We start from the raw sequence: 14910 nt of genomic DNA on the forward strand, positions 1-14910 counted from the left end.
GCAACCTAGTCTCAAAAGGTGAATGGAAACTACCATTTTGAAAGATGTCTAATACTGCTGATCAATTTGACAAGGAGTTGCAGGTGTGCCCCTAGACCTGAAAATGCTAACATGAACTTAAAGACCCACCTGTCCTCTGGAAAACTTATCATATATACCCTGGCATGCTCCTCAGGTGGACACTTAACATAGTAGAGCATTGGCTTGTGCCTTTAACCTTCCCTTGGCTTGAACAGACAGCAGTACTGCCTCCACCCTGGCTGCTCTGGCACACATCTTGTTGCTCCAGCCGTTTGTTACCCCTAGTTGAAATGAAAGCTCGAAGTCTACCTTAACTTCATCCCCTACAGTTTTAGCCAAATGCTTTTTAAGATGTTAACCTGCAAGGACCCTGCATGCACAGTTACTTCTTCAAAAAGACATCAGTTGAAGCAAAGAGGTGGTCTGTTTGCAAGAGCTCCATCAACAGGCATACTTTATTTCAGCTACTGCAATGACTACATGCATGCAGGATCTATATAAAACAACAAATGGCTCATGCATACTTCTCTGCATTTATTTTCTCACCTTTCCTCACTTTGGGGTGTTGTTTGGTCTCAACACTGGATCCTCTCAGGATATCCGGATATCCTCTTTGAATGACTTTATCTCTTGCCCTCTTTCCAATCACCCATGCAACAAATTTTCTTCTGCTGGTCTTACCGTTAAATCAGAGCCCTGAGTGCTATGAAACCACATCCTTGTGTTCCTTTCCTGCTCAAACTTTCTTTTTGCAGTCTACTGCTTTCACAAGTTGTGTCTTTGTTCTCCTGCTTTGGGATTTTCCACTCTCCAAATGGCCTGCTCATTGCAAAGAAAATGGAGAAAACAGTCTCCTTTGACAGTCTGGACATGACTTAATGACCTTCTGTTGTCCTTGGTCTGAAAGATGACACAGCCCCAGCTTAACATACGTGAGGTATTTGGTGGTATAGCGATTGCATAAGATCACTCAGGATTCCTGTGATGTGTTTAGACAGGTTCCCCAATTGCCACACAAATATTTTTAAAGTAATCTACTCCTGTGTCAGAAGCGATATGTCTAAGGCCTCACTGTAGGAAGTGACAGGACTCTATTGTTCAGCATAACTGAATTTGGGCTTGTTTCACATCGTGCTGACAGACCGGCAGGCTCAGCCAGGACCACATGTCTGCGGCACTGGAGGCATACCTTTAACCTCCTGCTGCAACAGCAAGCTCTAATTTGGTCTTCCTGTAAGACGCTAAGTAATGCATCCAGCACTGGAGCTTTGCTAGGGTAAAACTGGTGTATTGTTGTTCTGGAGCTGATGGACAAATGGCATCAGACAGAGATGAGTAAAAAGAGGGAAATTTTTCCATAAAGTTTCTCATCACCATTCAGAAGATTTATTTACAGAGTGAGGGCACTGCAACGAGCACTAATGTACAGGGGAACATGCTGCAGAACATTTACCTTGTGCCACTGCCATCTGTCTAAAATATCTGGGCTAGCAACACCTGAACTGCAAGTTTAGGTGTATAGCTGAGAGAGCAGACAGCCCAGAGAGAGCTCCCAGGTTGACCTGGGTTAGCCTACCCTACAGTAGACATAGAGGTGCCTGAAGACTTCCCAAAAAATCATTCTGACAGTTGCTTGACCTGAAGAGCCTTCAACCATGACAAGAACAGAGGAAAAGAGGCTGTGGCATACGGACACACTGTTAGCGTATCTTATGCCTAGAGATAAAAGGAAGAAAGCAAAACCAGAATAAAACTTGCATCATTCAGCACAGCTTCACAGAATAACCTCATTATTTAATGGACTCTTGAGTTTTCACTCTTTCCTAACTATCAATTTTATTGACTCCATCTTGTTTGCCTGTGCCATTCATTCATCATCCCACAATCTGCAGGTGGTGGTGGGATCTGTACAGCTCCACTTGTACTAATTCTATGTTTGGCTCTAGGTTTTGGTCTTTTATGTTTCTGCCTGAACAGCATCCACACAAAGCAAGGCAACCAAAACAAGCGAGAACTTGTTGAGTAAAGACATTTGAGACAAATTACGTCTGTTGCAATACTGAGGTGACAGCCACAGCAAACGAGGCATAACAACATCCCTTGTAAAACAGGGAGCTCAGCAACAGGTTCAGAGTCTCAGCTGGCTAACCTCAGAGGAATGCTGCTGATATGCACCGGTGGAGGGCCTTATTTCTCCTGCCAGCCAAGTCTGAGTTCCTTTATTTTTTTCCCTTGCAAATATAAAAAAAGCTTAGAATCCAGTGCACCAATAGGTGAGAACAAATCATTATAACTGATGAAGACCGCTTTTATTGTGACCCTTCTAGCTACTTTTACGATTTCTTTTGCTTCCTTTCCTTTCTTCCTTTTTTTTTTTCCTTTCTTTCTACTTAGTCACTTGCTTCTTCAAAGTTCACAGTATGGTTCAGCCCTGAGTTCTCTGCTAGATGCCAAGTTTCAAAGTTCCTAAAGTACCTATCTATGCACACCAAGCATTATAAATAACATTTCCACATTTAAGCCAACTGGATCCTGAGCTAACCTGGTTTATAGACATCTGGAATTCTTCAGAAAAAGTTACTTGTAAGCAGTGTAAGTTTTGTCTTCCCAGAGGACACCAAGAGTTTCCAACTTCACTGCCATCTTCATTTTGCAATCCGGGTTCAAGAGCAAGGTATAGATTTAAAGAAGATGATAATGCAAATAGTATTAATAAAAGAAACCTCAGAGTGATCTGCTTTTCCCTAATAAGGCAGGCTCTATCAGTGTCCCAAAGGCAGCAAGGTGCCAATACAATTAATCAGTCTGTTTTTAGTTCTCCCTAGACAGCAATATTAACAGTTTGTTTCAGTCTGTTTATATGGGTCTGACAGGTCTTCAAGATGCTGTGTTCACTTTCTTGTGATTAATAGTCATTCACATACTAAGGTGAAGACCAAGCAGAAAAAAAAATGTTTTCAGAGCAGGACAGATAACTGGATTTTCTCCCCTAGCCCTTCATTTCTAACTAGGAAACAGTATTAAATTTAGGAATGCTGTCTCACCGTATTGTTTAAATGCCTCCTTTTCTTGCAAGTTGCCCATGTGATCAACCAAAGGGAAATTTAAATCACATATTTTCTTTGTTTACTTTTCAGCTGTGCTCTATAAAGCCATCACATTGATAGTGAATGTCTGCACACTGTGATACTACGTGCAGAAAGCAAAGCCATTGGGACCAGTTTTGAGCAAGGAATAACTCCTTCTGGGAAAAGAACTTTTCTTCCTTTCCATTTCTGCAAACCTCTTAGGGGGGAGATCTGGGGGACCAACTGAGCACCAAACCCACCCCAACAGAGACTTCACAGAGCAAGAAGGAGCTGAACTCTAAGGTGCGTTTTGTACATTCCTTCAGTGGCTTTTACAGCACTTTTAACAAGTCCTACCAAACTGGAGATGCTTCTCTAGTAAAAAAGCAAACCCTTCTTGGGCTGCGGTCCTCCTCTCCACCACAGAAAGCTTTAATTGGAGACAGTGTGAAGGAACATAAGAAAAGGGAGCATTTGGAGTATTTCCCTGTTTCCCCTTCTGCCATTCTGGGTGTTTCACTTTGATACAGGGAGTTTTTTTCCTCTCTCCTCCTCGCCCCAAGAAAAGACCATGCACCCATTTCTGTGTTAATTTTTGTCCATTCTCTCCTCTCTGCATTTCCTCAGCACTTGTCATCTCTCCTTTTTGGAGGAAGGGTTTTGGGCTCCCTCTTTGTCCTGGTTTCTTCATTAACTCTTAATTTCCTGAGATCTCTTCCCTCTTTGAATCTCCTCCTTCTCCTGGCTTTCCCTCATGCCTTTGTCTGTAGTCCATTGATTTCTCTGCTTAGGCCTCCTTTGATCTCTCTTCTTTCACTCTCTTACCCAAGTCCATTCAGTCTCATGCCTCCTCCTGTCTATTTTAATCAGGGCATTCTTTTCTTCAGCATTTATCAGAAAGCATAATTTCTTCTCTGCCACTTTTTCTGAATGGCAGCCTTCACAAATCTTATTCTCCTTTTAGTTTTATTGCAGTTGAAGAGGATGGCATAGGAAAGTTATAGCTGAATAACAAAACAGCTCTGCAAGATAATACCATCCTCTAGAATAAAAGAAAAATCATCCTAATTTTTAAAATGCTGTAAGCTACCCTATCAAATAATAGGAACTGAGCAGTAAGACACAAACACATATTAACACACAGGGGTCTGACACAAGAACTCAGCAGTACCTTCCAGAAACCTGTTGCTATATCCTTCTCTTAGTTGTTCTAGGTAGTTCATCAAAGCAATGACATAGGTTATGTACCGAATAGCATACCGCCTCACTCCTTACCTGGGATAAAGACGCTAGTGCAGCCTCCTCTTCCTCCCAGAGAATTCAGGTCCCCCATCCCTAAAACACCACGCTCAAAATACAGTCACTGATGTCATCTGCTTTCTTGCCCTTTAGCAGCTCATAATGCCAAAGCAGTGGCTTTCCTATTTGTGGTCTTGTCTTGCTTACAAACTTGGGGGGATACAAATGCTTACAGATGCAGGTCAGCTGCCTGTGCCTGGTGCCACTCACCTCACAGTATGGCATGGGCAGAGACATCTCCCCATCTCTTTCAGAGATCCACGACAAAAGTAACTTGACTTTTTTAAGGTTACAAGTGTGACTTGATAGTTTTAAGATGACTGTTTATTTTTAGCTCCTTAGAAAAATGGAGCAGCAGCTGAATGGACTAAGATACAGCACTTCTAAAAAGAATTTCACTTTTTATAAAACTAGTTTCCACCAAAGAAAACTCAATATGAAACACCTTCTGCTGTGCTGTGACCATGTGTTTTCCAATGAACAGAACGCTGAGCACAGCCACATCATGGATGGAAAAGATAGTGGCTGAGCCAGAGCACAACTACTCTGGTGTCACATAAATCACATGCTGGGTCATGTGCCAGGGGACTACCTCTGGCCTCTGCCTTTGTGTGAGATCATATCACAGAAGAGGGCAGAAGCGCTGGACAGGTGGTTGACTCTGGCCTCCCTCATGTTTTGCCATAATGTGAGGTGTTTCAAAGGTCCCAACAGTTGCTACCACACTGTGATGCCACGGCAGGGGGCATGAGGTATCACACCTGACTGAAAATACTCACCCACAGCCAGGGACCCCATGGAGGAGTAAAAGATGCTCACCACAACATGTGACCCCTGCGCTAATAGTTGTCAAGAACAACTTCAGATACTCAGACCCTATAAAACCATTTTCTTTGGCAGTAGATAACCCAGCTGCCCAGGGAAGTCAGATGCAAGCACAAACGTCTTTCTAAATGGGTAATGCCTTCAGAACTAGATTGCAAGACAAAAAAAAAAAAAAAAAAAAAAGGAGAAAAGCAACATGACAAGGACACTACATCCTTGTACTGTATGTTGTCTGTGGTTCTTACCTTCTACGCAGATCTTCAGCCACTGCTGCTCTGCAGCTGAACAAATAGGCTCGGAGAGATTTTAGCTGCTGTCTCAGGCGACCAACAGTTGCCAGAGGTTCAACATGCTTGTACAACATGGGATTTTCCTGCTGGATATCAATCAATGGCTCCTCATAAACATATTCCAGGAACTCTTTGGCTTGCTTTGATACCTGAAAAATAAAGCAACCAGTTTAGCTAGGCTTTCCTCCCAACTTTTTTTAACTAAATCTTCCCCTCCATGATCTGTCAGCTATTCTCTGCATCTGAAAACTTACTCTGTTACCAATTACAGATGAAGACAGAGCTGAGAGAGATCCAATTGTCTCTGCTTATAGCCAAGTCAAACTTCATCAAGCCCATCAAAGTTGAGTGTATGAGATAATTCCTTATTTACCCAAAGTACAGCAGTATCTGCAGCCACACATGTTTTCACTGCAGGGTAACATAGCTTACTAGATGTTTTTCAAGTCTAAAAACTGAATACCAAGTTTCTTCCCTGTTAATATTTTTCTGTTTGTTCGCTGCTTTCTTTTTGGCAAGAAGCAAGTGCTTAGGTAAGTGCCAAAGCACAACATTAGAAAAGGAAACATACACACTCTGCAAATCCAATCACATTGTACTATCCCAGGGTACAGAACTCCAGTGCAAAGTACTACTTCCATTTCCTTCATGCTCAGCCAGTATGGTTAAAATTACGTAAAAAGAAAATAATCAGAAGCATATCTATCAAGTTGCAGGGTTTTTTTAAATACAAATAAAGTTGAATTTTACTGGTATTACTCACCATGTTTCATCTGCAAGAAATTTTTCTTATGCCTTTTTCATGATAGTGCTCTATCTCCACCTGCAAAGAGCTACTGTAATCTTGATAAATTAATGGGACTTATGTTCCCATTAGAAAAGATACTACTGTTTCTGAGGCAAGAAGGCCAAATTCCCTCTCATTCCTTACTCCTGCATTTTATCACAGCTGGAAAAGAGAAGATGGGATTACCTGAAATGAGCTGCAAATCACTTGAAACTGTGCTACAGAAATACTATTCGTTCCACAATTCAATTAGTCCTCCTGGACCTTTAAATCACTGTTTACACTGAGTCGAGGGAGGGATGAATTAGGCTAACAAAAGGAGAAAGGGCACACCATAGCCTCTTGAGATTTAAGATGTTATTTCCCTTCTGGTGCTGTAAGGTAGGAAGTAGGAAAAAGCAATATACGTCCTTATAAATAGCACCACTTCCAAAACCACCACAAGTTACTAGCTATAGGAGTCACTAGCTACTTAGAGGGAAAGCTAGCCCCAAATGTAACCCTTTCACAACGCATAATAAAGATATAAGAAATAACTCCAAAGCCAACCTTCCCACCAATAGCTATACAGATAACACAATGTGTAATTTTAAATACAGTAGACCATAACTCCACAGGTTCCCCAGGTCCTGAAGCTGTACTAAATATCTCACCTATTTGTATTAGACATCCCACTAATTTTTTTTTTTTTTTTTTTTTTTTTTTTTTTGAAATAAGGCAAGTACAAGGAATTGTGCTGTCTGAATGGAAGCACAGGTAACATGCTGTGTTGGCAACTTGGATTTTGTAGAACAAAACTCTACAAACCCCAAATATGTCAAGTTTTCTAACACTAGCAATGTTGTTGTTTTATTAGACATGCTAACTGCAGTGCACAAAAGAGACTGCAGTTAAACAACCTGCTTTTACAATCATTAAACTATTTGGCTGTAATATCTCAGCAATCCCCTGACAACTGCTGTATCTATAGTAAATATTATTCCTCTTCCACTAATGGACAAATTAAGGCACATATTCAGTGATTCCCTAGGAGGCACATGAATGCTTGATACAGCTACTAGCACCTCTGATCAGGAGGACCTGGTGCCCAGTGTTCTTTGTCGTCTTACTTCCTTGCCTTAAACCCCTGCTGAAGTGATGGGCTCCTCATCCACCTGCCCTACTGTCTCGGGAACCAGAGGGCGATTACTGTCTAAGTACTGCACCCATGCCTGTGCACACTTCTACCCTGTATGGGGCAGCCCTCCTGAGGCTGCAACATTAAGAGCACAGAAACAAAAAAATGCCAGAATTGAGGTCACCTGAGTGACTCTGCAATACATGTGCATTATGATGACAAAGTATTATTGTGTGACTCTGGTGCTGCATGGTCTGAATGAAGCCTTTGAGGAGAGAGGAGCAAAGCAAACCTTTCTCTCTTTTTGCCAATACAAAGTACCTGAAGAGTGTTGATTGCAGGAGAAGTAGCTTTGTCCAGCATCACTGGCTGACAGGTAGGTGTCGGTTCCCTCTGCACGCCTGACACAGGCACACAGGTCATGTAAAACATTAACCTACCTTGCCAACCATAGCTAAGTTATAAGAAGCTGAAATGCAGTCTTATAATGGGAAGGATCAGGCAGTCATTATAATTCAGCTTGCTACCAGCCAATATTCTAGTACATGACTAGCATACTCACAGTCCCCAGTTTTACTGGGCAGACTAGACAATCCTATTAAATAAGCCAGAAGGAGTAAGAAGATGCAAAGTGCAACAGGGTTTTAGCTTTAAATGTCATACAAGGATGGATGCTAACATTTCCAGACCTTTCTCTTCTAGAGGCTGCAAACTTACAGTTCAGAATTCAATTTACCAGAATTCAGCCTCCCTTGAAGCCTTCTGGCACAGGGAGTTCATTTCCTGCTGTGTTTGTCTGGCATTTTGCACAGGCTGGAAGCCACCTGAACCAAACAGCAATACTTACTGGGTTTTGCATGCAAACAGTGAAAACAGTTGGCCTAAGTAAAAAGAAGAAAGGATGTTCACAAGATTGCCTCTTTTCTTTTCCCTTCTCACAAACACATGAAAAACACAAATACGAAAACAGTAGGGAGACTGGAAAGAACAGTGAACCTGGGGACTGAACTGCTGCTTTGGTTATGACAGAAGAAACATGCCTAACTGCCAAGTCCTTTCAAAGAGCTTTTACTGCAGTCAAGGGGATTTTTCTTTTCCTACCTATGAGCTTTCAGGTGTTAAGTGCATTGTTGTTTTTCAAGATCCTGGGTATGGGAAGACACAGTTCCACAGATTTCTACCAGTTCTGTTTTTTCATGTCCTGTCTTGCCAAAAGCAGACAAGAACCTCTCCATTTGCAAAACTTACTTAATTGATGCAAGTTTCCTTTACAGCTGCTGCTCAGATGTCTAGGAGTACATGAAACATAGAAGAGAAACACGCCCAATTACATTGTATTATCATAAAAGCTCGTGTCCTAGAGTACCTCTTGGTGCTTGCTTTGCCAGAGACAGACGGGACAGATCCCAGAAACCCCTGCAGAGGCAGGGAAAAGGTGGTAGTGAGGAGTGAAGGTTTCCAAACCCTCATTCACTTTGCTTCCATTTGGTGGACTGACAGGCACATTTCAGACTGTGTGAAACACAGAAGCTTTTGAAGGCTGAAGCCCTCTTTCAGTTCTGACCATCAAACATGGTATGTGCTTATTTCCTGCAGGACCTCTCTGGGGTATGCGATGAGTCCAGCCAGTAGCAAGTCACCCCTGCAGAAGCTGCACTTTCAGGCATTGCTGCGCTATCTGTGAGGAGCTGGGCTGTGCATTTAGGAGAAGTTCTGTTGTTTAGCTTCATTTTAGGATATTGCTGCACAGCTTAGTGTGGGCACACTGGCCAATTATGGGAGGTGAAAAGCTGACAAATTGAGTTACCTTCCTTTTAAAATGAACCTAAAGAAAATCAGTACTACCAAAATCACCTCAAGGAAGTGGGACAAGATATCTGTCTTTGCCAAATCAACACATTTAATCAATATGCCACTAAGGAATCATGCAGTTTCATTATAACTATGAAGTGCAGCAGCCAGCACTAAGTTGCTTTCTAGACGATACAGAAGAAATAAACATCAGACTTTATCTCTGAATGGAGAAAGGAGATGCAGATGTAAAAGTGCAGGCAATTATGTAAGCTGCCTCAGAAAAGTACTGCTTAGTTCCCATGGAGGCATAGCAGGGACAGAAATAAAAGCACATGTATACAGAATTGAACAGAAAGGGGAATATCCCAAAGATTTCACAAAAGTAACAAGAACTACTTGTTATTTTATGCTATACATGGATGGGATGGAGTTGAGGAGATCCAAACAGTGATCACAGCTCATTTGTCACACTGCCACTGAGGCACATGATGTCCTCTTCACCTTCCCTCCCTGCCTTAGTTTCTGCTCTAACAGTTGGGGATGCTGTAATGTTTTCCTACCTAAGGGATGCTGTTCCTTTCTTAAATCCACCTCTCTGAGCATTTTGGCACAGAGACTGGTAAAGTATCTGCACAGAATTTGCTTGTGCTCCCAACCCACCTCACAGCTGTTCTGCCTGTCCACAAAAAGTGCAAATTGATAACTTCTCATTATTATAGTGAGATTACAGTAGATTAAGTTTTCAACGAATGCTTAAGATTGAAAGTCCCATTTCCTTTTGTGCCTCAGCTGCCTATACCAAGACCACAGAAAACAGAGCATAGTTTTTACCCTGCAGGTTTAGAAAGCAAAACAGTTTATTTGCTTGGCAGTATTACTGACAGCTTGATAGGAGGTCTTTGCCTTACCATCCACTTGCCCCACATCACAGCTACCTATACTACCATGGGCTAGCAAGTTTAGTCCTTGGTAAAGCATCCAAAGAAAGAACTCTTAAATATTTAGTCCTAGCTTCTAGGAAAGGGAGGTGTTTTTGTCTCCACACATAGGAGCTTTGTAATTCTGAAGAATCTTGCATTTCATCGTGCAAGACTATCATTTTCCTGATGGCAGGCTCTGGCTACCTTTTAATAATCTCCCCTTCTGACAAATTTTCTTCTTCAAGAGAGCTGCTTTTCCTCTAATAGGGCAGTTACTGGTTATTTTTTTCCTTTTCAAATAGCCCATAATAATAATATTTGCAGACACAAAACATCAAACAGCCTCTCCTAACAGTGGCTGCTAGGTCTGAGGCTCTAGCATGGTCTGGATTCCTTATGAGTTAGTTACTGTTTCAGCATATGCTCCCTGAGATGGCAAAACAACACTGCTACTGTGTTTGCTGGCATAATGCTTTGAGGCATGTAATCAGTTGCTCTTATCTAGCAACCAGCCACCAAGGCAGCAGCAAATAGCAGATTACAGAAGTTTTAGAAAAGCTGCTTGTGTGGCAAATGAACAACTGTAGAATTTTCTCTTTATGTTACTTTCTGCTGTCTGGTCCAAACAAGTGCTATAGCAACGTCCTTCTAGTGTCCTCGAAATATTCGTGCCAAGAGATAGGACATAGTGGGCCTTGCAAACACCATGTTAGGGTACGCCAGTTTACGGTGGGCATTTCCACTATTTAGCATCCACCACCAAGCAGTGCCAGTCCGTAGTCCCTAGTGCTTATGGAACAGGTAGTCCTCAAGGGCCCAATAACTGCAAAGATTAGGGCTAAAAGGGAGGTTTCACTGTTGCCCCTCCCTGTCTCTTGAACAACCAGATAAGCAATGATGGAAAAGATGCCACCAAGAAAGAGGAGCATGGCTGCTCCTGTGGCGGAACCCCTTAGGCCTGGCTAAGGAAATTGTGATGAAAACATGTCTTGTTGAGAGAGCGTGGCTCATTCTGACAAGATGGACAAAGACAGTATTAGCAGTCAATAACTGTAACCTTCAACAGTTGCAATGTCTGTGTTTCTGTCTAAAGAGCAATTCAGTTCACTGGCTAGCAAGCCAACCTGCAGGGAGATTACCTTGTATTTGGAAGTGTCCCAGTTATGAACCAGCCGTGCAGGGATGAGGAAGCTGTCATCCACATGGCAGGTGCTGCAGTAATACCATCCACTGTAGCTGCACACCTTGGCTTTCCCATTGGACAAGCCTATGGAGCGCTGACAGCCTGGAGAAGAGAGAGGGGAAAAAGTCTGGGTTTGTACACCATGCCAGAGGTACACACTCAGGATGCTGTTAAGAAAAGTAATTATTCCCCCATCTGAGACCCTTTTTAAATTTTATTTGTTTACCAATAAGCCATTTCTCATTCCCTAAATAATAGGGGAATAAATATCAGTATTCTTGGACTAGCGTTGAACAAGCATACACTAACTTGGGCATCTATGACAAAGAGTTCAGAGAGCAGTCAAAGGATACTTAGCACTAAGGATACTTAGCACTTCTCAAGAAACAAAGGCAGAAGACCAACTTTGAGACACTGGGCACTTAAAAACCATGGCCATCTGAAAACCATGACCTGAAGCTTAGACAGAAAACAGCAGACCACAGAAGCACTGTGTGCTTGCTCCAGACAGCTCCCATTTTCCCCACAACAGAATGGGCCAGCATTGGCTGCCTGGAGGAGCGCAAGCCAGCTCCTGCTGACAGCCAGAAGGGATGCTGACTTGGCAGGTAAGATTCAGCCACAGACCTAGCACAGCCAAGGCAAACCACAGTCAGACCATGAAAAATAACTGTGAGCAGAAGTCACATTGAGAACGAGTAGTCCTTGACTAGCAGTAGTGACACAGCTCAGTTTCCTGCAGGTGTTGTTTTTTTATTTTCTTTACAATTGGATTACCATGTGTCTTACAAGGTCTGAGGTCTGTCTGATACTTTTTTGGCAGCTGGATCCCTTGCCTCTTCCCATGCCCTCTTGTGGGGAGTCCCTGGGGTAAAACAATGTATTCAAAAGCTGCTGCTTTAGTTGGAAAGAACTAAGGCAGAGCTGTCCTTTGCCTGACCACCTGTTTTCACAAAACACATAGAAACTCAATGTAGTTGACACCTCTGTCTTTCTCTCAACTGTAACTAAAACAAGCCAACAGATTCAAATAATATTAGAGTGGAGGGTTGAAGACAGACAGCACAGTCGCATTAAACAACCTGCTCAGGAAGCAAGGCTAAGAATGTTTTGATAAGATGTAATGGGATGTCTGTGGTTGTTACTAACATCTCTTTGACACAGCACACATGATGGTATTTCTGCTTTTCCTTCAAATACTAGTATCCCCGTATGACATTTACAGCTACCAATACAATTAGCACCAGACCTCCACTCCGGCATGTGCCATATGCTCAGTCTCTGCTGGAGCTGGTTAGTAATGCTGATTAGCAGAAACCTTGTACATCACTTTCACAGCAAAAGTATTCATTAAACAGAGTTTTTCAGGCAGAAGTGAACTGACTGCTTTTGTCAGTATAACTGATTTTTTTTAGTGTAATTATGTAACTTCTCTCACTGAAGTAATCTTTTTTCCCCAGTAGAAGTTATCCTGATTTGAGGAGAGATTGCAGCTCAACTACTCGAGGTATAAATCGAACTCCTCCTCTCCGTTAGCTGATGCTACCATGTCCCCTCTGCTCTAATCAAAATAATTAGAATAACCTGACCAACACAATCAGTTCACTTCCTCCTCTTCCACACTCCAGAGCCATTTGGCCATTGATTCTCTGCAATACACACTATCAAGTGAATCAGTGTGGGACATGTCCTCTCTCCATCTCTCTCTCCCCCCTCCCCTCCCCTTTTGTTTTTAAGTGAGGATGTGCAGTTTCTTGAAAAAGGCAAACATATAAACAGGTCAGTTGATGAAACAGATAGTTATGGTAATATCTCCTCCTTTACCATTCATAAGATCAGAGCATAAGTATAAACATATATCTCAAGTGGTATAACTCAACATACATAATGCAAAAATGTGACCTCATCTTAGCTAATCAAGCAGAAAACCCAAACATGACTGTAAACTACTATCATTGTAGAAATAATTTCTGTATGGCAAATATTAGCAGAACTTTTTGCAAAGCAGTATTTTTAGGGCAGAAAGAATGCAGGTATGCCTTTTATAAGGGTAAAGTCAATTCAAGTAATTCAGCAGTGTGTTACAAAAAAAGATGACGTATGACTGTGGCTTGGGATCAGAACTTAGGAGCCAAAAACTTCATATTTCTCTCAATGCAAAGCACACATTTTCCCATCTTTCCTTTCCTGTTCTTTTCTTTTTTTCCAAAAGCAGCTTCTTGACTAGTCAGTTAAAAGAGTTTCCACGCAGTCCTCCTCCACTATGCTGTTATGGATGAAGTCAGCAGACACACCCAGTAGTAAGCTCAGTATCAGTGCTCCGTAGTACATATAGAACTATTCTTTCAATTTTTAAAATGCATTCATACATAAAAGTAAAGGTTTTGAACAGCTGACAAGACATGAAATACCATTCCTATTCATCTGACATGACATTTGTCTGACTAGTAGCCCTAGAAGATACTTGCAGAAGGTACTCACACTGTTGCTATGGGGCCCATGTTTTTAAAAGCCCAACAGAGGTAAATCTTGCCCCTCTGTAAAGGAAACAGAGAAGTATGCCCACTCCTCCCCTCATGGAGCAAGATGAAGGAATCTATGAAAGAGAGCATTACCAAACTAAATGGGAACAAGCCCTCAAATAGGATGTTTGTGTTGGCAATGCTCAGTACAGCACGTTCTTCTGTGCCAGCCTTGCTAAAAGAAGTGAAGTCTGATTTTTTTCTCCTCACTAGTTGTCTCTGAATTTCCTATCGCTGAAAAGCATTGAAGCATCTGCCTCAACTGGCTCCAACTTCAGCTTTCATTACACACAGCCATCACCTCACACTGGGTGAAACAGAGACTCCTAAATGATATGTAGTATTTTCTAGCTCAATGTGTTTGGACCAGCTGATGAAGTACTGGTGGTAAAGCTGTGTCTGAATGAGACTGCAGTCTCCTAACTCAATGCCATTGAAACCTTCATAAACATTCCGCACTAGCCAACACTTATTCGTCTGGAGGATGAGGATGGGACAGGACACACTGATTTCACCTAACTGCCACTGTGCACTCCCTGCCACTCCACAGGCTGCTAGTTTGTCTTAATGCTTAAACTGCTATCTATTAGACTGAAGACAAGAATAAGCTAAACTCCAATTTGAACTGCCATCACCCTAAACTAAAACATTTGCAGTTTAGAAGTCACCATTTTAAGGCCTGATTCCTTGCAACCTCCTAGAGCCAGACACTCATTCCAGTCCACGGAGAGTTTCCTCAGGAGAGGAATGACAAAGCACAAAAGAGCTGGGGGGGGCTTCCCTCCTCCTCCCTATGTCCAGACCATAAGAACTGAAGGTCTCTGGGGTGAGGAGTGTCTCAGCAAGCAATCTTGGATGCCTTTCCCTTCAGGAAGGGTAGTTTTATAAGGCGGAAAAAGTAGAAGAACTTCCTACCCAAGCAGCATGCATGCATTGCTTTCTCCCTTATTCCAGCCCTTCTCTGAGCCCACGTTTGTTTCCTTGTTCCTCAGAAACACATTTTTACAGAGTATTTATCATTCCTCTTCATATCCTCAAGCAAATCATATTCTGCAAAGCTACATAACAGTTGTAAGGTCAGGGT

At 42.2% G+C, this 14910-nt stretch overlaps 1 protein-coding gene across 5 annotated transcripts in view; it reads right to left on the bottom strand.

The window, feature by feature from the left end:
- PLEKHM3 (pleckstrin homology domain containing M3) overlaps positions 1–14910 on the bottom strand; it is an 89361-nt gene that overhangs the window by 38543 nt on the left and 35908 nt on the right. For all 5 annotated transcript variants that reach the window (XM_069781715.1, XM_069781716.1, XM_069781714.1 and 2 more), the window contains 2 exons: positions 11261–11406; positions 5459–5652 (listed from right to left, as the gene is read on the bottom strand). In XM_069781715.1, coding sequence (XP_069637816.1) covers positions 5459–5652; positions 11261–11406 — 340 coding nt within the window. The remainder of the gene's footprint in view (positions 1–5458; positions 5653–11260; positions 11407–14910) is intronic.

Source organism: Haliaeetus albicilla, chromosome 4, assembly GCF_947461875.1.
Source record: "Haliaeetus albicilla chromosome 4, bHalAlb1.1, whole genome shotgun sequence".
In the NCBI taxonomy this organism is placed as follows: Eukaryota; Metazoa; Chordata; class Aves; order Accipitriformes; family Accipitridae; genus Haliaeetus; species Haliaeetus albicilla.